The sequence below is a fragment of the Anopheles coustani genome, chromosome 2, assembly GCF_943734705.1.
Source record: "Anopheles coustani chromosome 2, idAnoCousDA_361_x.2, whole genome shotgun sequence".
NCBI classification, from domain to species: domain Eukaryota; kingdom Metazoa; phylum Arthropoda; class Insecta; order Diptera; family Culicidae; genus Anopheles; species Anopheles coustani.
Genome location: NC_071289.1, coordinates 29,579,008 through 29,601,516, shown reverse-complemented (window position 1 = coordinate 29,601,516; position 22,509 = coordinate 29,579,008). Strand labels below are relative to the sequence as shown.

General features: G+C 44.2%; 2 protein-coding genes across 2 annotated transcripts; both read right to left on the bottom strand.

Annotated features, from left to right (window-relative positions):
• Positions 1–355: 355 nt before the first annotated feature.
• LOC131265635 (trans-1,2-dihydrobenzene-1,2-diol dehydrogenase-like) lies at positions 356–2,003 on the bottom strand. The gene is made up of 3 exons (XM_058267920.1): positions 1,799–2,003; positions 729–1,267; positions 356–655 (listed from the first exon to the last, which is right to left on the bottom strand). The coding sequence occupies exons 1-3, from the start codon at positions 2,001–2,003 to the stop codon at positions 386–388; spliced, it is 1,014 nt and encodes a 337-aa protein (XP_058123903.1). The 3' UTR covers positions 356–385.
• A 2,073-nt stretch (positions 2,004–4,076) lies between these two features.
• On the bottom strand, positions 4,077–21,638 carry LOC131267622 (uncharacterized). Its single transcript, XM_058270540.1, has 5 exons — positions 20,939–21,638; positions 20,824–20,869; positions 8,645–9,166; positions 7,438–8,577; positions 4,077–6,627 (listed from the first exon to the last, which is right to left on the bottom strand). Exons 3-5 carry the CDS (start codon positions 8,710–8,712, stop codon positions 4,344–4,346), a joined length of 3,492 nt encoding a protein of 1,163 aa, XP_058126523.1. The 5' UTR covers positions 8,713–9,166; positions 20,824–20,869; positions 20,939–21,638; the 3' UTR covers positions 4,077–4,343.
• Between the last annotated feature and the right edge of the window lie 871 nt (positions 21,639–22,509).

Genomic DNA, 22,509 nt, shown 5'->3' with positions numbered 1-22,509 from the left:
CACGAAAAACAACATTTCTTTTAAAACAAAAAACTCCTCCTTCACTTTCCCGATCCTTGGTTTAGAATTTAGTTGATAACTTAATAGTTTGTAAAAGTCGCTAGTGGACGCGGTAAGCAGGAAATTAAACTGCATGCAAAGTGTATTATTGATAAAGAATTAAACGAAAACCAAGAATAAAGAACTGTATAGAAGTTACAAGACACAAATGTAAATGACATCCCGGTGAGTTTGATATTGTTGCGCCGACTCCAATGATGACGAGAAGTACAAAGATCCGATCGAAATGTAATTACCGTTTGTTCTTAGATATATTTCACAAATATTTATATATGTATATATAGAAGAAATCGACATCTAAATACGAATCCGGACAGTCGAAGCACTAGCTCTTGAAGATGTAATCTTCCGGCATTTCCACGCCAATCTGTTTCCGGATGGCGTCCTGTACGCCGGCGATGGCCAGACTGTCCTGGTGTGACACCGAGGGCGATTCGAGTTCGCCGGCAACGATGCGCCGGCGTGCCTCTTCCGCCTCGTACCGCAGTCCGATGCTGTTGAGCAGGATGCACTCAACACGGGACGCTGGCAGCGGGTAGGACCGGATGGTACCGTCGATGTCCGTCAGCTCGATCGGACACCAGAAATCGTGCAGCTAAAGGGAACGAATAAAAAGCGATTTAAATTCTGTGGGGCTCATTTTTTTTTGTGATTTTAAAGAACCTTACCGTTATCGAACCCTTCGTGCCGGTGACGATGGCCTTGTTCGGTAGCTTCTCGGTGGCACTGGTGCGAATGTTGGCCACCCCACCGTTCGGGAAGTGCAGTGTCGCGGTGATGCCAACGTCCACACCCTCATCGTTTAGCTGACCGGCCGCTTCGATGCGTGTTGGTTCCGCCTGGAAGGCCCACATCGCCACCTGGATCGTGTACACGCCCAGATCGAGTACCGTACCACCGCCGAGGCTCTTCATGCGCACACGCTCGACGTGCGTGAGCGGCAACCCGAACTGCACGTCAACCCGCTCGATCCGCCCCAGATCGCCGCGGGTGATCCGGTCGCGCAGGTGCACGTAGCTCGGGAAAAACCGGGACCAGATCGCCTCCATGCAGAACCGGCCCTGGGCGCGGGCATACTCAAGCAGCACCCGGGCCTGGCCGCGATTCACGCACAAAGGCTTCTCACAAAGGACGTGCTTGCCGGCTTCCAACATCATCCGGCTGACCTCGTAGTGCGCGTTGTTGACCGTACCGACGTAAACGGCATCTGCGGCGCGATAAAGGGAAAAGGAAAATAAAAATGGGCAGGTGGCGTTTGCAGGAGGAATAATCGGAAAATCCCAAACATCCGTTTCTCTCAGCTCTTGATGAGAAGCAAAGGGCAGATGGTTCATCATTTCACGATCGTGAGACATAGTGAGATTAGTGAGATGAGCAGGTGGTTATGAGATGAAATGACATGCGGTTGAGTTGCATTATTTATGGGATTTTCTCTCGTGGCGCGTTTGTTTGCAACCGAAATTTAAGGGGTTGTTGATTTCGTACCGTCGAAATTCGGCCCGATCTCGACGCGGATGCCGGTCAAGATCTTTTTTACGATTCTTTCATGCTTTACGAAATAATACAATGGGCACCGAAAAGGAACAAATTCAAGTTCAACCCAACTAAAACTGACACGATTCCATTAAAACGTGAACGTTGTACGTTGGACAATTTCGAAGCCAATAACGTTTTGTCCTCTTTGGCGACGAACTGCTTGGTCAAACGTTTCCCCAGGAGGCAATTCAACCATACTAACCGACTTCCGCATCCTTGGCGATAGCTTCGTAACCCTCGTAGAACCGCGGAATCCCGTGCAGTTCGGCAAACTTGCGGGCATTCTCCAGCCCGCGGGCACCGACGGCCACGACCTGGTGGTCGGTTGCCGGCAACGTCGAAACGGCGCAGACAAAGTCGTGCGATATCGTACCGGCACTAACGATCGCCCAGCGTAAAGGAGCCATTTCTCCTTTCTTTTCTGTACTTTAATTTATATAACGCCCTTCTAAACGTTCACAGAACACCCTCTGGAAGGTGCGCTTCACCGAGTTCCACACTAGCGGGTCCTTTTGCGAATTTAATTATCCTGCGGAAGGTAGGTCTACCGGTTCCGAACACTTTCACTTTCAGCCCAACACTGCCCCGAATCGCATCGAGTGTCGCGTCGCTTTCGGTGACCGCAATTCGTCGATCTCGATCTCTTCTCGCAAGAAAAACTATCGCGCAATTGTTCGACTTGATGATCCGTTCGTTTGCCCGGTTGGCATCGCGATGCACACACTGCCGGGGAGGTTATTTGTTCGGTGGCTTTTTATTCACCAGTTTCTCCCCCCCTTCGTATCCGCCGTCCAGGTCGGCGTGATTCGGCTTCTGCCCCGAAGACGACGGACGAGCACGCCAACGATGACGACTCCTTGTGTGTGACGCTAATGCAACGCAGATCCGATGGCGTCCTACTGCAAATCAAACGGAAACAATACGGTATACGGCTCTGGAAGGCCTTATCTTATCGCACCCAAAGCTTTCTCGCGGGTTGATGATGTAATTGAACATTAATAATTTAGGGAAAGGTAACAACGGATAAGATACCGACCGACCGCGATCGCCGGTTGGTCGAAGGGACGGTGTGTTCGCTCTCGGGTGATAGGCAACATTTGTGATAAATACATCTAGTACCTTCCGATAAGGAAGCACGGTGACTTGAGGCTGCGAATTTATTAGCGTCAGAAATCGAGCCACAAGACAAGTGAGTCCATTCCGGTATTTCTGCCCAACATCTAGAGAGCATCTGTTTGGCACGTGATCGATGAGATCGCACAGATCATCGAGTGATTTACTTAATTATAAAATATGTGTTACTGGCTAAAATATCATGCTTGTGTACAACTTTACCACCGTCAGTATATAGATATTTTAGAAGTCACATAAAAAGTAAAACGTGTGCTGTTTCTACCAGCAATACTTTCAACATTTACAAATTGAGTCTTGTATGTCTGAAAGATTAATTGCCTTTAAAAACAAAATGATATGCATCAGTTAAACCTACGGATTAAATAACATTACTATGGACGTTCTAGTTCGTTTCCCATACGTTTTGTAAAAGTTTTCTGATCAAATTATAATAATCTAATAAAATTGTTTTAAATAACAACACAAAAAAAGAAACCAAAATTTTACCACGATCATTTCTTTCTTTGCTATCCTTGTGGTTCGCAGGAAAGCACTGTAAAGAATTGATATTCCTTTGTCTTTTTTACATGTTTCCTTACTAATTTTTGCTTTTATTAGTTTATAATTTATGGTTCATTATACACATTCTTTTACTGCATTCACTTTGTTCCGACAGCTTTTGTGTCCCGGGGCTCTCTCAGCGATGGCCTCCAAATCTCATCGCACGCAAAACCCACACAATGGGCCACCTTCCGCAAGTGTAAGTAGGGTGGTTTCTCCGGAAGGTCGCGAGATGACCATCCGGAACCAGAAAAAAGGATTTCTCTGTGCTGTACTGTTGTGTTCGTGCGACTATCCTTACATTTAGGCATTATTTTCTTTCCTGTTACGCTTTTCATACTCGGTTTTTCCAGGCATTCTCTTGTTAAATTATTTACAATTCCCGCGAGGCGCGTATCTTCCAATTGCGGGTTAACTTTTTTCCTCTTTCTCTTTTGGATCAAAGATTTTGAGTTTGCCATCAATGGCTTATAGATACAATTTCCATTATTCAATGCCTCCGCTCTCCCGTGCACCTTCTTTCGCCTTTCAATTCTACTAACTATGACTTTACAGTAATTGTGACATATCCTCCGTTCCTTGCGTCGTACGTGTTTCTTGTTTCGCATGATTTTGTGTACTATTTTGCTAGTTTTGCCTGCAATCTTTCCATTGCTCAGTGTGGCGAAACAGTCGGTAAGGCGGAAAATGTTGATGGAAAAAATCCCTACCGGAATCTCCACGAAATGATCCCACACGGAATCGATCGTGGAGCAGCGATCTGCCAGTATTAGAAAATAAAAAACCCTTATAAAATAAGAGCTGGGTTATAGTTTCAACCGAACCGTTTAATAATAGCTTTCGGTACATTAGTGGAGGAGTGGAGGAAAAACAGGGGCTAGCAAAAGAACGACAGCAAAACATGAACATAACTAACCTAACCTCCCAACAGCCCAACGATTCGTATCCACTCCGGAAACCGGAGACATTAAATAAATGTACGATTAGCATGAAACGAAAAAAAAAAAATCATGAAAGAAATTTACCACAGTACTTGGAAAGTGTGCCGAAGACGCGGCCTAACACAAAAACTTTCAGTGCGTCACCGCCGTCTCGACGATGCTGTTTTTGATGATTTCGGACAGATTTTCACTCGGTACCGGCGATGCCGGACCGGACGATGGCGAACCGATGGTATCAGTCTTGGCCAGTTTCGATTCGAGTCCCGCCGTCGCCGCCGCCGCCGCCGCTGCCGCCACCGTCGTCGGTGCTGTTGCGATGTTACTTTTGTACGACGCACGGGCCCTCACCAGCAGCGTTTCTCGCGGTCGTTTATCCCGCTCCTCCCCCAAACGATGGACGCCACCACCGTTGATGAGCGTCGGGGTTTCCGTTCCGTTTCGGTGCGCCAGTGTTTCACCGCCGTTCACAAATGGGCCGCTTTTTTCCATCAGGACCGAGCTGTCGGAACTATTCGTTGTGGGGCGATCGACGGCAATAACGTCTGCGTCGCCGCCATCGTCACTATCGGCGCCTTTCGGGACGTCGTCTTCATCATCGGAATCGATTGAAATCATCGGAGGGAGCGGTGAGTGTCGGAAGTCACGCAGCTCATCGTCATCTTCGGCGGCGATCGTACGAGGTGCGAGGGATGCGGAACGTCGGCTGGACGCTAGCAGATCGTTAATCGCTTCCAGACGCTCGGCATTTCCGGCGACTGGTGCAGTTAGATCGATGAAGCAACTGGTCGATTCCGATTCCCCTTCACCTTCGTCATTTCCAACACCCGAAACGCGGGGAGACTGCTTTCCACCAGCATCATCCTCGTCGTCGACGACGGTGATCACAGGGGATGGGGAAGCTGCCGTCGGTTCATCTCCGTCCCCGATCTCCTCCACACTGCTATCGAGAAGGTTTCCTTCGGCTGAGCTGTCACTAATGGAAATGGTCTGTTCTGCCTCGGAAGTGAACGACCGATTCGACGAGGGAAACGGTACCTCTGCAGAGGCATATTGTGAACCATCTGGAGTATCGAGTGAACTGACCGTGGACATGGGCAAAGGAGTAGCATCTGTTGATGCAGACGCGGGAAGATCCTCTACCCCATCGCCACTATATCCCGCCAGATGTTGCCGGTCGTGACCGGTAGGAACCGTGTGTTGCTGGGCATGATAAGGTGATATACTGCCTGTCCCGGGTATTTGGTGCATCGGTGGCAGTGAGGTCGTTGCTGGCACCGGCGGATGACGATAGGTAGGGTCCAGTGTGCTGCTTCCATCGTTTGTCCCGGTGGAACTTCCACCAGCGTAATTGTAGTATATTTGACCGTGAGGCAAATGCTGCTGAGGCTGCTCTGAAGTTGTTGGCGCCGAAGAGGAACCGCCGAAGTAATCCCGGTAGCCGTAATGAACGTCCACGGGATTCGTTGTGTGAGCAGGTGAAATAAGGCCACCGATAAGGTGCTGGGGGGTTGTGTTGATCGCGGAAGTGGAAGTAGGTGCCGCTCCAAGAAGCATGGTCTGTGCGTTGCCTCCCATGTAGTCATGGTATGCCGAACTGGCCAGGTAGCTCTCATCCGGTGGTGGGCCAAAGTATTGATGTTGCGTTTGTATCGACGGTTGTTGATGGTACGACGATGGTGACATGGAATGATGATTCATCGGTACCAACCCTCCTCCCTCGGTACCTACTCCTAAGCCACTAGGACCGGGCGTCGGAACACCGAGCATTCCAGCCGCGTAAACCATCCCCGGCTGCTGTAATCGAATCGGACCGTTGGACCAATTTTTCTCACTTCCTCCAACGTAACCAGTTTCGCCCACTGACGTTCCACCGTCGACCACACTGTTGCTGACGGTTCCCGTGTTGCCACCGACGAGCGGTCGACGCATTTCGCTCGCCTTCCCTTCCAGGTTCAGCCTCATGATGGTATGTATGAAGTGTGTCCGAACGCGCCCCGGATTGAACTCCACCCGACCGGCCTTATTTCCGCAGCCTTCCTGCGTGCAGCCGCAGGGGAAGCTGGGTCGGTCCACCTGGCACTTAATGCCGGCCAAACTGCATGCACACGTTGCCGGATCGCAGAACCCGCGGCACGTGCAACCGCAGACCTCGCGCGATGTCCTGATCTCCCGACATTCATCCTTTTCGGTAGAATCGATTTTACGAACACCGGCTGCCTTCAGTAGGGCACGCCGCTGCCGGGTGGTGACCGGTTGTAGGAACCCATACGATTCGCTTTCAGCTTCCGAACCGCTCTCGCTCGGTTCCTCCTCGCTGCTCGTGTCGTCGCTCGAGGAACTGCGAGGGTTCAATTCCTGCAGCTGCTGCCGGTGGACTTTCCTCTGTTCGGACGAATGTTCTGCCAGCGTTAGACGCCTGCAAAGGGGGAAAGTAAACCATTTTAATTAGTTCACGTTACATCATATTGTACATTGTGCGTGACGATTTTTTGGAGTAAATTTAAACAACTTATTTCTCATCTTTGCGTCAAAATACTCAGATAAATTAGACAGCACTAGAAAGATTATTATGTTAGACATTAGAATCATTGAACACCGTTATTTTCGTCGGAAAGATTAGTTTACAGTTTTTCAATGCGTAGAGCAAGCTTAAAAATGATGAAAAAACCCTTAAACGTTGGAAAATAATTGTTAAATTTGATTAGCGCAACGTTAACCTTCGATGCCAAATCAATAAACTCCGATAGGGTACTTTTGAACTTCATAAGCGAAAAATAATAGACGAAACTGGTTTGTTTTTGTTTTAAAAGATACAAATTACGTATAACATAACTAAAACAAATCGGTCTTCCAGTCTTACAGTTTCTAATAAAGTTTAAAAATACTAAATTGAAATTTATCGATTCATTATCGAAGTTTATCGATGCTCTGATGGGTGTAACTGTACCGCTGGTGGGGTGTTTTCGAAGTAAAAGGGCAGCGAATTGCTTTTAAGTTTGCCTTCTTCATAAAAAAACCGTGCTTGCCCTCTCTATAAAAATTCATCATCCGTATAAATTTTAAAATTAACTGTTTTTTCGCTACGGCTACCATACGTTTAGGAATGATTACTTGTGAAAGGCAAAAAACAACGAGTATTTTTCCAAAAGCTAATTTGACTAACAACGGTGGTTTTAATGCGACAGGGCCTATTCTATGTTTAAAATTAATCTCTCTTCAAACTTACCTCGAATGCACGTGCTCAAATTCCATTCCCAGTGTGCAGCCTCCCTGAGAGGGCACACAACCGAAACCCTGGATGCGCGGAAAGTAGTACACGGTTACGCCTTCGAACGTGATGGCTTTCTTGGGCCGTTTTTCTCTGCTTACTCCGTCGTCGAGGCCCAATGATGAGGCGCTACTCTCTCCCGTCGTTCCCGGCGGTTCCGAGCGTCGCTTAAGGCTACTCTTGATCGGTTGCGGTTCGAGTGGGGTGCTGCTATTACTACTGCTGGTACTATTACTATTACTATTACTACTACTACAGCTACTACTGTTGCTGGGAGCGTTCACGCTTCGGGACGGCTCCAATCCTAGCCCGGAATCGGAACCATCGCTGGCTTCTTCCTCCTCTGCCTCAGCCCCGCTTGGCAGAGCTCCCTGTATTTGTTCCGGCAGCTTGTTACTCGCTCCATCTTTTTGGTGTTGATCTACATCCGGGCTTAAGACGACGGACACAAGAGTATCTGGGGCGCTGGTATGGCCTTTCGGTAGTGCATTATCCTTGTCACTACCATCAGCCGGTTGTTCCTTGGCCATTGTAAAGCTATCATTTTCGGTCACCGACGATGATTCCAGTGTTTCCTGAATGCCATCACTTTCCATCGCATTCCCATCGTCTTCCACCACCTCGAGCACAACGCACTCACTCGATTGATCGCTCACGAGTTGGCTTGTCTCTTCCGTCCGACCCGCTTCGTCACTGAAGGAACTGTTGTTTGTAAGCAGTTCAGCGGGCTCCTCCGTGTCGCTTGTTGTCAGGTCTTCCTTTGCTGCCTGCTCCACGGCGTCTTCATCATCATCCGTTTCTACCTCATCCGATTGGTTCATGATGTTCGACGTAAGCGTGGTCACATCGACCAGTATTATCTTGCCACTCGCCACCCCGTCAACGTCGGCTTCACTGCCAGTGCTGACGTCGTGGGGATTAATGTCCTCCACCGTGAGCCCACCACCCCCGGGACAATCGTCGTCCAGGGCGAGCGGATCGTACAGTGGATCGTCGCCATTTTCGTTCGCCAAATCTTCGTTGGCGATCATCATCGGTTCCTCTAGCCTGGGCTGCTCCGTGGGACCCATTGTCGTAGTAGATGTTGTTGGTGTTAATCTACAACAAAGATAACAAAACATTAGTGGAACAAAGTACTGCTTTAAAATCAAATCGGAGAACATACCCAAAAATATTCGAACTATTAGCATTTCTCTGCAAATAGGTGAGAAAGGTTTTGATCGGTTTCAGCATACTTTGGTGCGATGGTGGGTGCCCCAGGGCGCGGGGATGTGGTGATACGATCGAGTTGTAGGAGAATCGCCGGGAACCACCAATATTCTTCTACCATTCGAAACAAGTTGCGTGCGGATCCGGCAAAAGGACACTTCTTTAGCGAAATCTAAGCACTCGGTTGTTTTATGCTGAACAAGTTTCCTCTTTTGCACCTTCGTGCGATCACATGAACTTAAACGATTGAACGGTTTTACGACGGGTGAAATAGCAAAATAAACGGTCGAAAGTTGCTTCGAGATTAGGAGCATGATTATGCCATAGTTTTAGGAGAGGAGGGAGAACACTTGCACGACACCAACATCCACTCCTATTAGTCTTTTGTGTTTGGAGTTCACTTGATTATTTTTTACTGCAATCGTTGGAACTTTTTTCTCATCCGATCACCGAAGCCCAGCAGAGGGTTTTATAGAATCTAAAATGAGAGCAAAATATTGTTCCAATTAGTACAGGGAATAAACAATGAGGTCTACGACTGTTTTTCTTTTACTACATTCAATCATTTGTACCAGGAAAGGTAAGGTGGGTTATAATTTAGTCTGTTAATTTAGGATGCTTCTTTTACACAGTGCTGTTAAAAAAAGGTTCTTTCAAACAAAAATAGGATGTTTGCACATCAATTTCCTCAACGAATGGTAGCTCAAACAGTATAGAAAAGTTGCTAACAACTAGTGACATGCCCCATAAGTCTCCCCCCTCTTGGGCAACGATGGGAGGAAGTGATCTCGGCATTGGGGTACTCGAATTTTTGCAGCACACAAATCTATCTTTCCATCCATTTGCTCACTTTCACCGCGCAGACCCGGCGTATGGCGCAGTGTGGCTCGGTTCGGTTTTCATTCGCGGTCTTATCATCGGCTCGAATGGGTGTACGCTTCCACCTCCGTCGCTTAGGCACATCCTGTGATTCAGGTTCGATATTACTTTTAATTCGACCCGGTGCTAGTTGGCACATGATGGTAAATGAAGAAAAATTATCGATACATGGAGAAGTTTTCCTCGGCCGTCGGGAAGCAAAACAAGAAAGAAGCCCAAGCGAAGTGGTATGTCCGGAGAGAACAATATAACGATTGTTCCGATTTTGATGTTTTTCCTCGCATGGAAAGATGACTGGCAGGGTTCACCGGTCATAAAATCAATGCATCCACAGCTTCTCCGTTCTCGGCCGTGGTAATAAAATTAAACTCAAGACCTTGAGAACAAGCCTGGGTAGTTGTTTGTGTGGTCCAGATATGCAGCTTTTTTAAATCACTTTTTGAACGGGGAAAAAAAAGGAAACACCATCCTGCCTGTCCGTGGAGCTGGAAGGATAATAAAAACACGCTCGCTACACACATCCTAATCAATCTTTACCATTATCCTTCGTTTTCATCACGCGCTGCTTCGCAACACGGCAGAGCCTACTATAGATAATCCTCTACATCGCAACCGCCAAAGCCTGCCAAGTTTGATCTTGCGAGTGAATAGCGGCGTGGCACGTCCGGAATCCGGAATCAATATTCCCGCATCCGACGTGTTTCGGCCGATCGATCGTCTTCCGGTGGCCTATCTTGGGGTGGAGCTGTCGTATGTTTTTTGAGGAAAGTGGAGTGCAGCCAGCCAAGGTCACACACAAACCATCGGTAGAATCTTAGACGATCGTGTTTTTAACATAGGACCAATAGAATCGGGAAGAATCAAAGGTAGGGTTTTTCTTCCGTACGTCCGGAACACTCCGGTTGCAGGGTGGTTAGAAACTGGCGTACCGTGTGCTGTACATACGATGGATGGTTTTGATTCGCGTACCGAACGCGCGCGCTCTCGGACCACTTTGCGGGACACACTGTGCGCGCTGCGAAAACACAGTCAACACTCGTTTGCGGTACAACTACTACTGACTCCGGGGTTTGTGGTGTTACACCGTACGGCATTCGACGATTCACGTCACTTTTCGAGCTGGGTCTGGGCGGGGGCCGCCGCGAGGGATGGTGGCGGTCGTCACTACGCGATCCGCGGTGGAGCAGCGAGTTGCCAACGGAGAGCAGCACCGTCGTGGAACCACGAGAGTTCGAGGCGGCACAGCGTGGATGTGTATGTCGCGGCCTGTGGTTCACGGTGTACCATAAATCCAAGTGCAAGCTTCTCTCGCTCTCCGCCATTGACAAGCTCCCCGTTTGCTCTGCTCTGGGCATAATAATAGTAGTAAAGGCTCCCCAATTTGTTTTCCCTTTTTCATCCCATCATCTCGACACACTCACACACAGTCGAGCTAGGGCCCCCCAGTTGTAGGGTAAGCGCGCGGTGTTGAAATGCGATATTCACGGCGAGCTCTCCGGGGTTTCGTTCTCTCTCGGCATCGTTTGCTTGGTTCCCCAAATTTTGCACCTCTAGGGGGGGCTTTTTCGTATCGATTTGAATCTTTTTTCTTTCCGACTCAGCAAGGTGCGTTGGTTACTCCACCAAACCTAAGTCCACACTCCAAGGAAGAGAGCTTTCGAAGCGACCAGCAGTTCGGGAGGGGGAGCGACACATCCTTCGCTACGGGCAATATCCGACGTCGAATGGGGAGACTCGTGAGTGGCCCTGGCGATGACGATGATGGTATCCTTTTCGCCGTCCATTACGCAAGCTCACGAGCAAGAGGAGCAAGCGATGGTGGAAAGTCGGGGGATGGGGTCGTGAGCTCGTGAAACAGTGCCGTAAAGGTAAACCGCAACGGGCCAGCAGCTAACAGGCACAACCATAATAACTAGCTGCTCCGTTAGATATAGGTGGTGGTGCCTCGTTTTCGACCAACTGGCATGTTTCCATGGACAGTTTTCTATGAGGTCATGAAAGAACAGTGGAAAAAAAAGTTGGATAATGTTACATTCAATGTGAATTTTTCATAGTTTTTTGGAATTTTAATTTCTCCTCGAAGATTTTGTTGTTTTATATAATTGAAGCATATTTTCTTGCAATTTGTAAATTTGTTCATTCATGTTAACTTTTGTTATATTGTTTTAAAAATTTATACGTTTCGTGAAGTCTCCAATATTATATTTTGTTTCTAAATTATATTGATTTCTGTTGTGGTCCACGGTCTTCACCACTTTGCGAAGTAGCTCTCGGCACTGTTCCTCATCTAAATCAGTTATGCTCAGCAAAACAAAATCAACATAACATGAAAAACTGTTCAAATTTCCTCTGCAAAGGGGGAAGCCCCCCGCGATCCTCGAAGTTTCATATTGCTAAACTCTAATGACGGGGCGGTACATACGTGGAACTCACTCGCATCATCATTCTCTCCTCCTTGGGTACGCAGGGTGCTTTTACCAAAGTATCTATGAGAGCGTATGGCCGCGTTGATCTCCATCATCAAAGCTATGCTTCAACCTATACCGAAGAAGGTATATTAAAACCTGGCACCTCGTACTGCTCTTGGTTATTTAATTTTCAAAAAATCATTGTCTCAACTATATCTACGAAGGTGACCACATGCGGGGATCTAAACCGTCGTGAAGATGACGCTGTACCTAGGGCGCTACTTTCTAATTCGTTTCTACTAATTTTTATCTTTTTTATACAACAACTGTGTATCGCTTTTCGAAATAGTGGGACTTTTTGAACTGACTTCAATGCTTTTGTATAAAACGAGAGAAAGCAAGATAGTGCTTCGTTTGAGGAAACGAGCGCGATTATGCTGACATATTTCATTTACCTTTTTCTTTTACTCGTTTCCTACATCGAATTTGAAAGTGATTCAACAGGCTACTCTCTCTAGCGCTATCCGAGCGTTAGAAGAAGGATCTCCGTGTCGGGCCAGTGCTGCCAGCGCCGACCGAGAAGATCGACCCACAACCGTGTGGAACCCGAAACGGTAATTGTGAGGAAAAAGAGGAATGTGAAAGAAAGCGGAATGAGTTTCCGACGACGGGAACGGAAAACCAGAGATGAAAATTATCGGCAGCATTCTTTCGCTGGCGAGAAAAACGGGTCCGAGTGAAACGCCCGAGCTGAAGAGAGGCCATCTAAATGTGAACGTTAGAGAGTGGGAGAGAGAAAGGAAAAGGGAGTGCGAGCATGAACCACCATAAAACAATGCCACAGCATTCGTAAAAGTAGAGTGAAGAAGTTTAGTGGGCTTTAGGAAGAACAACAACGAGTAGGTGGCAAATGGAAAGGAAGGAAGAAACGGATCTACCCTCTCTGCTTTTCTTGCCTATTATTTTCACCATTTTGTCGAAAGACTTTTGAAGACGAAATATTTGAAGAGAAAACCACTGTTGAATCAACGATTGTTATTTCTTCAACCCCTTCCCTCTTCGCGACTATAACCTCTTGTGCTCTATCATTTGATGTGAGCTTTCGCTAAAGCTTTACAACCTGAAAGCCCTATCCAGTGGAAGAAAGCACGGCGTAGAAACGGCCAAATTGAAACTGTCCAAGGCCGTGGGGTCCCCGATATAATAAGGGTGTTTTCCTTCCGCCAGCGCGATGGACGCTTGTTCAACAAACTACCCAGCGGGGAAGCAGCGCGGTTCCGAAAAGAGGGACACCCCCTAAGCGGGCCAAGAGGTTGATGATAAGGGTTGTTTTACCGGTAGAATCAGCAGCAGCTTTATCGCAAAGAAACCTCTACACTGGCGACGCTGGTGTTGTACCTTCGTGGTAGGGGATTTGCCAATTGGTTGAGTATCAAATGAAAATGGCTACGAGGGTAGTAGTGGTTCAGAGTTGCATAAAGAAAAAGCTTGTGTTCAAGCTAAAATATGATAAGCCTATTGTTACGGTGGATTTTTTAAAACATGTTCACGATAGCGTTATCGAAAGATAAATTTGAAAAATGTTTTTGTTATTATAAATAGCAAGGGAAAATCGGTCATATAATATAAGACAAGAAATATTTAAATTCAATTAAATAATGCTTAAATATTTTATATAATATTCGTACGTGTATAAACAGTTTAGGTTCAACAGAACAAAACATGAAACCACCACGTAAGCGTAAGTGTGGAGGCGATTGTATTACGAAGACAACAATCAAACAAATAAACAAAAAATGCCACAAAACGCAATGTGTTAAGTTCACCATAGAGATTACACTAATCAACAAACCATAAACTACAAAAAGACGTGCAAAAAATACAAACAACGATTGTTCCCGCTTTTGTTTTTGAACAATTTATCTGGCTCCTTCTGTTCATTGCTGGGGAAACGCTTTGTTCTATTTGAAAAACGAATTTTAATTAAGCATATTTGTGTGATCAAGCGCGTGTAGTATGAAATACAATGAAAAAAATCAATTACAATCAATAAAAAAAAATTATCTAACACCTTCTGTGTGTCGGGGGGGAATTTTTGTTCTGCAACGGTGTGTCATTAAAAAACACTCATTGCAACAACTACGTCCTCTCCATTACAGCGCCATACACAGAGGCACTGTGACTGTTCGTAACAAAAATCCGCTCACTCCTTTCTTCGCACAACAACGCCCTCGCGTGTGGGGCCGTTCGACGTGGCGTTCTATTTTTGTGTCCCAATGTCCTGTCCGCTTGTGCTCTGTCTGCAGCAATTCGCATGAAAGTGAGTGCCAAAGCCGCGCCGACGATCGTCGCCTGAGCGACGACAGTGTATCGACGGAAAAATATCTTCCCGCACAACAACAACTACAACAACAACAGCACGGGAATCCAAAATCCTACGCCCCAAACGGAACCGATGGAGTCGCACGGTCAATCATGGCCGTTGCGATGGGTATCGAGAAACGCCATTGTGTGGAACGCACCCCCTGGCAGTTTGTGTCTCGTGTACCGTACTCTACTTTTACAGCGTTGCGTGTGTGTGGTGGCCACCCTCAAGGGACGGGACTGGCTGGCAGGAGAGGGTTGTCCACGGGGTCGAACGAAACCGGATGGTATAGGTTCGGCTTGGGGCTGCGGACCGCTCACTTGCACATGCATGCACGCACGCAAGCAACAGTTTCACGCGGAGCGTCGTATTGATGTGAGTGAATGGCGTGAGTCAAAACATGGTCCCGCTACGCGATGGCATACTGCACTAGCATCGTTGAGTGTGGACTTGTTTCACAATACTTTTAAAAAAATGGTACTCCATTTAATTTACCTTTAATTTAATCTTTTCATAGTTCTAATTTTAATAAACACTTAAAGAAAAATTCCTAAAATTATTGAGGGGTTTTGCCATGAAATGAATACTATTCCAAGCCAAGAGAAAATACAAACAACACACACATACACCAAACACCACACGTAGCCCACACGATCATACGAATGGGATCAGTAAAACCACCCACCATCATCATGATCTGCGCTCGGTTCACTCACGGAGGATGCGAACACCCGCCCATTCTACTCCTTCGCATTACTAAGAAAAGCGTTGTCTTAGCAGTGGGCCTCCATGATGGTACTAACCCCACAGACAGCTACATCCATGCTTACGCCTTGCTGTTATTTGCGTACCGATGGCCTCACTGCCTCCTAGAGGTAGGATGATTCCGTAGAGAAGCATCCGAACGGAGACAACACAACAAATACTGCCCGAAGATGAACGAAAACGTCCCTGTGTGGCGAATTTCATTACGCACTGTTGGTTGGGATGTTTTTATTTGTGTCTCACAATTTGGAAGAGAAACAAAATAAACATGAATCAAAATGTAGATACACAGGAACTACTACTCTACTTTAAAGAGCGAATCATTGAAATATTTTTGTTTTTGCAGCAACGATCTCAAACCCGAACGATAGGCGAAGTGAAATGCTGCTATCATGTTTCCCTAGCCTCGCACATCTCTCCGCTGCTTCCCCCGGAACTACCATGTGTCTGTCACGTCGTTCGGTTGTCTCCTCTTCAAACTTGCCTATCGACCTTCGCCGGTGGAGATTGGCTTCAGGTCGCGGGTTGGTTTTTACGATCGCACTCTGCAGGCGATGTTTCGCGATCGGTTTTTGCGGTTCGCGAAGTGATGCGCTGGTCGGTCCTCCGGCTCAGAAATGACTCACCGATGTGCAGACCAGCCAACTGCAGCGGGCGAAAAAGATCGCTTTGATCTTTTCACCCTGCAGCCTTCTGGGAAGATTTTCTTACTTCCATGGAAAGGTTAGACTTTACAATTCTACGCTTTTTAATGCGCTGCAAAATATAGCTTTCGAGAAGGAAGAAATATGCATCTTCCAACTGATTCCACCTTCTTTCAGGTGGTTGGCTTTCATTGCAGGAATGGAAGAAAACAAATTTAACGAAAGCCGGTTTAACGTCCGTCCATGCGCTGCATAAGGATTGATGATTGATTTTTTACCCTAGCAAACTAATGACTTTAATAAATTTTTAACTAATATCATTATAATTTTCCATTTAATGTCTTTACTTCGAATTGGCAATTAGTTTTGACGAAACACTTATTTGCTATGCCAACCATCGAACATGTTCACATGTTTTACACACGCCACGATTGCCATTTTATATTTTCATTTCTATTTCATTAATTGCCGCTTGAGGAATGGATAAAAATGTTGATCGTACACAGGAAATGAAAATTGAATCGCTGAGCAACAAACCTCGGGGGTAGAAGTAAAATGTTTTACGATCTTTTTGCAAATGAGATTGCCTCATTTCGGACCAGTGCAGCCCCCTGGCACACATGGTAGTAATAAAAATATAAAGATGCAAGATGCATTTGAGATGGGCACGGCGGGACACAAATACAACGATGGCGTACAACTGAAGGCAATAAGTGAAGAAATAGAAAAATGAAATGACGAAAGGCACACCACCAAACGAATTAGTTTCGGACGGGAAAGGATGTTAAATTGGAGATGGGAAAAATGTACAGTTTAGAAAGACAGCTACAGAAACCATGAACGCTTTGCCGAAGAGTACGAAACGGGTTGAAAGAAGGATGGGGAAAGAATAATGCTATCTCTCCGACAGCATTCTCACACTCATTTCACTAACCATTAGCTTATTTTTCCATCATCGACAGTGCTTTCCGTTTGGATCATCACCACCAGTTGGAGGTTAAATATTTTGTTCTGCATGTTCTTTTTGTCTGCTGTATTTTTTATTATTTTTTGTTGTGGCTGTTCACCAAGAAAATAGATGAATACTGGGCGTTTGCCAAGAAAGTTAAAACAGACACAGTTTTGCAATTAGATAGAAAACCCAATGTAACGTGGTCGCACAAAATATGGTGAAGAACAGTAAAATATAATTTTGTTCTTTTTGTTTTCAATCCAGAACATATTTAAACTACGTATGAGCAATAGCAATGCTAAAGTATTTTTGTACAAAAGGTTGGTAGCGAAAGAATACATATTTAGATGGAAAAAATGATTTATCTTTGATCAAGAACATCAAGAATGAAATTGACAATATTAGTAGATAATTCCAAAAACCCTTTATCAATCAAGTTAAGTTCAATGCCAATTATAAATGCAATATTTCATCTAACTTTTACACATTTTTATCAAATCTAATTACTTCGATGGTGGTGCCAAACCAATTTCTTTTTTTAATTAAACATGCTGGAACCCTTTTAATGAATTATTATTAATTTAATTGATAATTTCCGGGAAGTTTTCATCCCACGTATCTTCAAGATTTAAATATATTCAAAAATTAAGTTATACCAGAAAGAATGATTCTGATTAGAAGATATTTGAATTCAATGTAAAATGGAATGGCATTGAAATACAGTCATTTTATTCAACGACGAAAGAAGTTTTTTAACACTGTTTTTCATGAATATACTATAATTTGAAAAACTAATCGAGCAATATTAATGAGGAATAACCGAATATTTCCAGGATTAAGTGTCGAGGGAGGGATTCATAAAGAAAAGACATTCTCTTGTCTTGGGTATCATTAAAAATTTAATTGAAATTGTAATTCCCTGTCACGCTGTAGAAACTCGAAGGGAGCTGTAATTTAAATAAACACCCGAAAAGCTTATAGCAAAAAGGGCTTTTTTAGGGTTTGATATGGATGCTCTACATGAGAATAACATCCTTGCGTAAAGAGTCCAATTTTAACAATACTCATAGTCAATAGGGATGGGGGTCCGCGACAGCCGAGCGGTAGCGCCGGTTAGAAAATCGGCCCATGAGCGCCGGGGCTCACCACCTCGACGGCGTGGGTTCGAATCCCAACCGAGACCGGACCCTCCCCTGTACGAGAGGAGTGACTATCCACGTACAACAGGGAAACAAGTCTCGTAAGCCCTTAACGGGCAGGCATGACCAAGAGGTCGTTACGCCAAGAAGAAGATAGTCAATAGGGATACCCAACTTTTACTATCCGATAAGTAATATGAAACAGTGTTTTTCGATTGGCAGATACTGGGTACAAAGTTTAATTCAAACCACAAGGATAAAGTTTTCTGGATAAGTTTCAGACAATGTACCAAAAAAACTGCGGGGAATTATGGAAAACATTGAAATTGCTCTAGTGAAAATGTATGTTAACACGATTCGTTGAACTATGTTTTATGCCAACAAACACCATCTTTTTCCTACGCGTCCTGTCGCCACAGAGACAGTTGTTGATTACAGAAATGGCAAAGTTAGTTCTGTGAATGAGGCTGGGTTTTATTGGGTTGGTATTTGACAAATCAAACTTTGACCCAAACCAAAAACTGTTCGCAAATGCTAGACACATTACATACATAGCTTTTAAACAACGGGCGTATTCGATAAAAACAAAAAAGAATAAGATGAGCCAAGGTTTTAACATTGATGTTGGCCAATTAATGTGTGCTAAACTTTGCATGCCACCGGGTATTAAATGGATTGCAAATAATGTCATATAGTGGAGTTCGGTTTATATTTCCTAAAACGGCCCAGATGGTTAAAAGGAAACTAAAAGTGCGGTGGTAAACGGTGGGTGGTAAAGTGGTAAACGTTAAAGTATATGAAATTTTATCATTAAACTTTTTTAAACATTTTCAATCTTATTTTCGTTGAATTTTAATTTGTTTCAATATATAACAGGAACACCTTGTTCAACAATTTTAATCTTCATTTTTGGGAAGAAAACAAACCTGACATCGTGAACAAATCTGATAAAATTTGAGATGGGTGTTTTGTATGAAGCACTAAAATTTTCTGATGCCGGATAAAATCAGTTGGCGGCCCTGACTTTGCCGATCCCTGTCATAGAGCATAAAAATATTGACATGACTTCACTGTGTCGCAGTATATCCTATTTGTGTAATTACTAATTTTGAACTAAGTTCTTCTACGTCTGTGTCCGGCGTATAGGTAATATGATGTTTGGGAATAGAGGGAATGTGATGTCATGTTTGAGCATGGCCAGATGATTCATATTTGGAATCTGACAAATTATCGATGAATCACTTTGAATCAATGGAACAAAATCTCAGTCAATACATTCCGTCTTTTAAAAAAATCTCCTATATTATCATCTAAGTTATGTTCAAATATTATGGGCATGACTCGGAGCATGTCAACATACGGTGCGGAAACAACAAGAAAGTACATTTATTAATTCACGAGAATCAAAATTTACTTTACAAAACCAGAATACTGGCTTCATATTGTAAAAAGTAACATTTATAGGTGGTCTGGGATAGCCGGGGAGTTATGCCAGTTAGAAAATTGGCCCTTGAGCACGGGGTCAACCCATTGGTGCCACAACCTCGTGGTCCAAATGAGAACCAACCTTAGTTGGCACGAAAAGACTGACTATCTAATGCAGGAATCGGCACAAGTTTTCCAAAAAGGGCCAGATGATTTAAGAGAAACCTAAGGCGCGGGCCGGATATTTTAAACGATGCTTTAATGTTTTCAAACCCTATGTAATGGAGAGAGGAACTTTCTAAATAACAAAGTTACATACAAAGTGGGAAAAGATAAAGTATTTAAAATGTTATCGATAAACATATAACAGGAACACCTCGTTAAACAATTTTCATCTTCATTTTTGGGAAGAAAACAAACCTGGCAAATCCGATAAAAATTGGTATGAGTTTTTTGTATGAAGCACTAAAATATTCTTACGGGCCGGATAAAATCATTTGGCGGGCCGGATTTGGCCCGCGGGCCGCACTTTGCCGACCCCTGTTCTAATGTATAGTAATGTCGAAGTAGGGGTTAGCATAATCGAAGAAGGTTGTTTCGCAAGAAAAAGGAAATTTCCACCATAAGACTAAAATCATAGAATGTTTTATGGGCAATAATACGCCAGTCTTCACATAGAGAAGCAATTTCCAGAAGATAAACTAGGTAGAAATAGATTCTTCTGGTGGTTTCAAAATATAATATTACAAGGTATAAAACAATGCTTTTTGATATTACACGACATATGTTATACTAATTTCCAAAGCAGCTAAAGACAAAGTATTAAGAAGCTAAAGATAAAGGACTTCTCCTTTATCTTTAGCTTATATTTAGAATAAGGAATTGAAGGAATATTGGTATTCAAATTTGTGTTTTGTGATTGAAATACAATGATTTTTATGTTTTAGTCATTAAAGGCCAGCTTCTAAATCTAGTACTACTTCGCACTTTTTTTTAAATCCTCGAACAAAGTGATTCCGAGCAGTTATCATTTTGTATGAAAGTATTACTCTACGTTATTTAATAACCTTATATGACGGGAAGTAGTTTAAAATACGGCGGAATATAAAAATAATCTTCTTCTTTGGTGTAGAGCTTACTTGACTTTTCTCCCTTTGTGTATGTGGCTAGTATCCCTATAAAGGAAGGATAATGTCTCGGTTCTTTTACATATTTTAAACAAATCATGCTAGGGTTTACAAACTCGTAAAAGATACTGTGAGTTGGCTGATATGCTCTTTACGTTACTTCTTCTTGGGCTAACGACCGTGTTGGTCATGCCTGCTCACAAGGGCTTACGAGACTACAGGTCTTGGAGCCCCGGCGCTCATGGACCGATTTTCTAACCGGCGCTACCGCACGTCTGTCGTGGACCCTCTTATCTACGGTACTCTTTTCCTGTGGCATATTTGGCCCACTTCATACATTTTCGGTTCAGTAAGTTGCAGTTCGGTTCAGTTATTTTCCCAGTTGGCAACAACTGTCGGGGCGGATGATGGAAAGTTGGTTGGAAACTTACGTGGGTTGAAATCCTATTGATGCGCCTCCGACGTAGGATTCTGCAGCTGAAATTTAAAGGAAGTGGGTGAGACGATGTATTCGTTTGTAGGTTACAGTGCTCCGGTGTAACTTACCTGGTGCCCCCATGGAAAACATCTCCTTGGCATAACTACGTTCCGTGAAATTGAAGGTGCTTATTGTTCACACTCAAGAAATGGATGTTATCTTACAAGCAAATAAGTTTTTCTTCTACACTGTTTGATTATTGGGGTTGCATCTAGCAGAGCATTTTATAATGTTTCATGATCAATAATATCACTTAACTTCCTTACTGGACTACACTTGAGAATTGCTACTCCCTTTTAGAATTGAGACCTTTTCCCTTTTAGCACACTAATGTGTTCAACTGCCTCCCTCGGAGGTACTATCCTTAAGAAACACTGGGGAAGGGTAAGGAGATCCTTTGCCAGAATGCCTGTACTTAATTCACTGCGTCATCACTTTGGAGAAAATTATAGTCACTATCTCACGACGTGCTATTTTAGTAACACTTTCCACTATTTCCTATGCTGGAAAAGTGACAACCCTTCGCAAAAAGCTGCGTTGTGTATCGCATAGCATTACTCCGCTAGTTTTAGGAAGGCCAGCTTCTAGTCCGCGGGGACCGTTTCGGGATGTTTTTGTCACAATGTTGACTGTCGGATCGCTCGTGAAAGACGATGTGCGATTTAAAAGGCTCCCAAAAGGATCGGGAATGCGTTATGCGCCTTTGGTTCGTCCGCATCCACAGTAAATTTCACCGGATTTCTTTCGAGTGCGTAGGGAAACGACCACTGAAATAGTGTTGGCAGAATCGGGATTCGGATGATTCGAAGATTCGATCCCTAGACGGATTCTAAAGATTCGAATCTCATTTGACGGATTCTAAAGATTTGATTCGATAAGGATTCGAATCAGACTTGATTTGATTAGATTCTGACTTGATCCTAATCTATTTGAATCGACTCACAATGATTAGCCGAATTAGCCACATAGTGGACATAGATTGAGTTTTTTTAGATTTCCAAGTTAGGCTCTAGAAAAATTCCTGGAACCTATTTTTTACAAAGAAATACAGAAGAATGTCGATTATCCGAGTTGTTCTACCCAACCAAACCCATTTAGTCCACGGAGTGTCAATGGTTCAGACCAGGGTCGGCCCAGTTTTAGCGGATTCTGAATAAAACTATCACTCAAAATTGATAATCTTCTTAAGACAGTGTTATATACAAAAAATAACTGTGCCCGATTTTAAATGCCTGCTAAGAACAATTGGAGAATAGATTTTCATGATCAACAGAACTACTTACAGCGGCGAACCTCACATTGGAAGTGTGTGGCACGTTTTTATTTCGGAAAAGCGAGTTGTGATTTGATGGGGATTCCATCGCGGCTCATTAATGAGTTGGGATTCAGATTCGGGAAAAGATTCGAATCCATGAAGGGATTTAATTTTTCCACCACTATCTTTGACAGCTATTTCCCCAAGCAAGGGAAGCGTTTACACTGTAGAGTTAAAGGATGCATAGACAAGTGATTCCAAGCGTGATCCAGTACTTTCCCATCATATTTTATACAAATTATCTATCTTTCACTCTTTGAAACTAGTAAAAGTAGTCATTATTTAAAAAAACACTGATTTGTTGCTAAATCATCACATTTTCAT

What these genes read in the sequence shown, in the direction of transcription:
- LOC131265635 (XM_058267920.1), bottom strand. Translation starts at nt 2,003, where the DNA reads ATGGCTCCTTTACGCTGGGCGATCGTTAGTGCCGGTACGATATCGCAC. An exon ending in CGCCAAGGATGCGGAAGTCG is followed by an intron (nt 1,268 to 1,798) that starts GTTAGTATGGTT and finishes ATCGCGCCGCAG; the next exon opens with ATGCCGTTTACGTCGGTACG. An exon ending in GCACGAAGGGTTCGATAACG is followed by an intron (nt 656 to 728) that starts GTAAGGTTCTTT and finishes CGTTCCCTTTAG; the next exon opens with CTGCACGATTTCTGGTGTCC.
- LOC131267622 (XM_058270540.1), bottom strand. Translation starts at nt 8,712, where the DNA reads ATGCTGAAACCGATCAAAACCTTTCTCACCTATTTGCAGAGAAATGCT. An exon ending in AATAGTTCGAATATTTTTGG is followed by an intron (nt 8,578 to 8,644) that starts GTATGTTCTCCG and finishes TCTTTGTTGTAG; the next exon opens with ATTAACACCAACAACATCTA. An exon ending in TTTGAGCACGTGCATTCGAG is followed by an intron (nt 6,628 to 7,437) that starts GTAAGTTTGAAG and finishes CCCCCTTTGCAG; the next exon opens with GCGTCTAACGCTGGCAGAAC.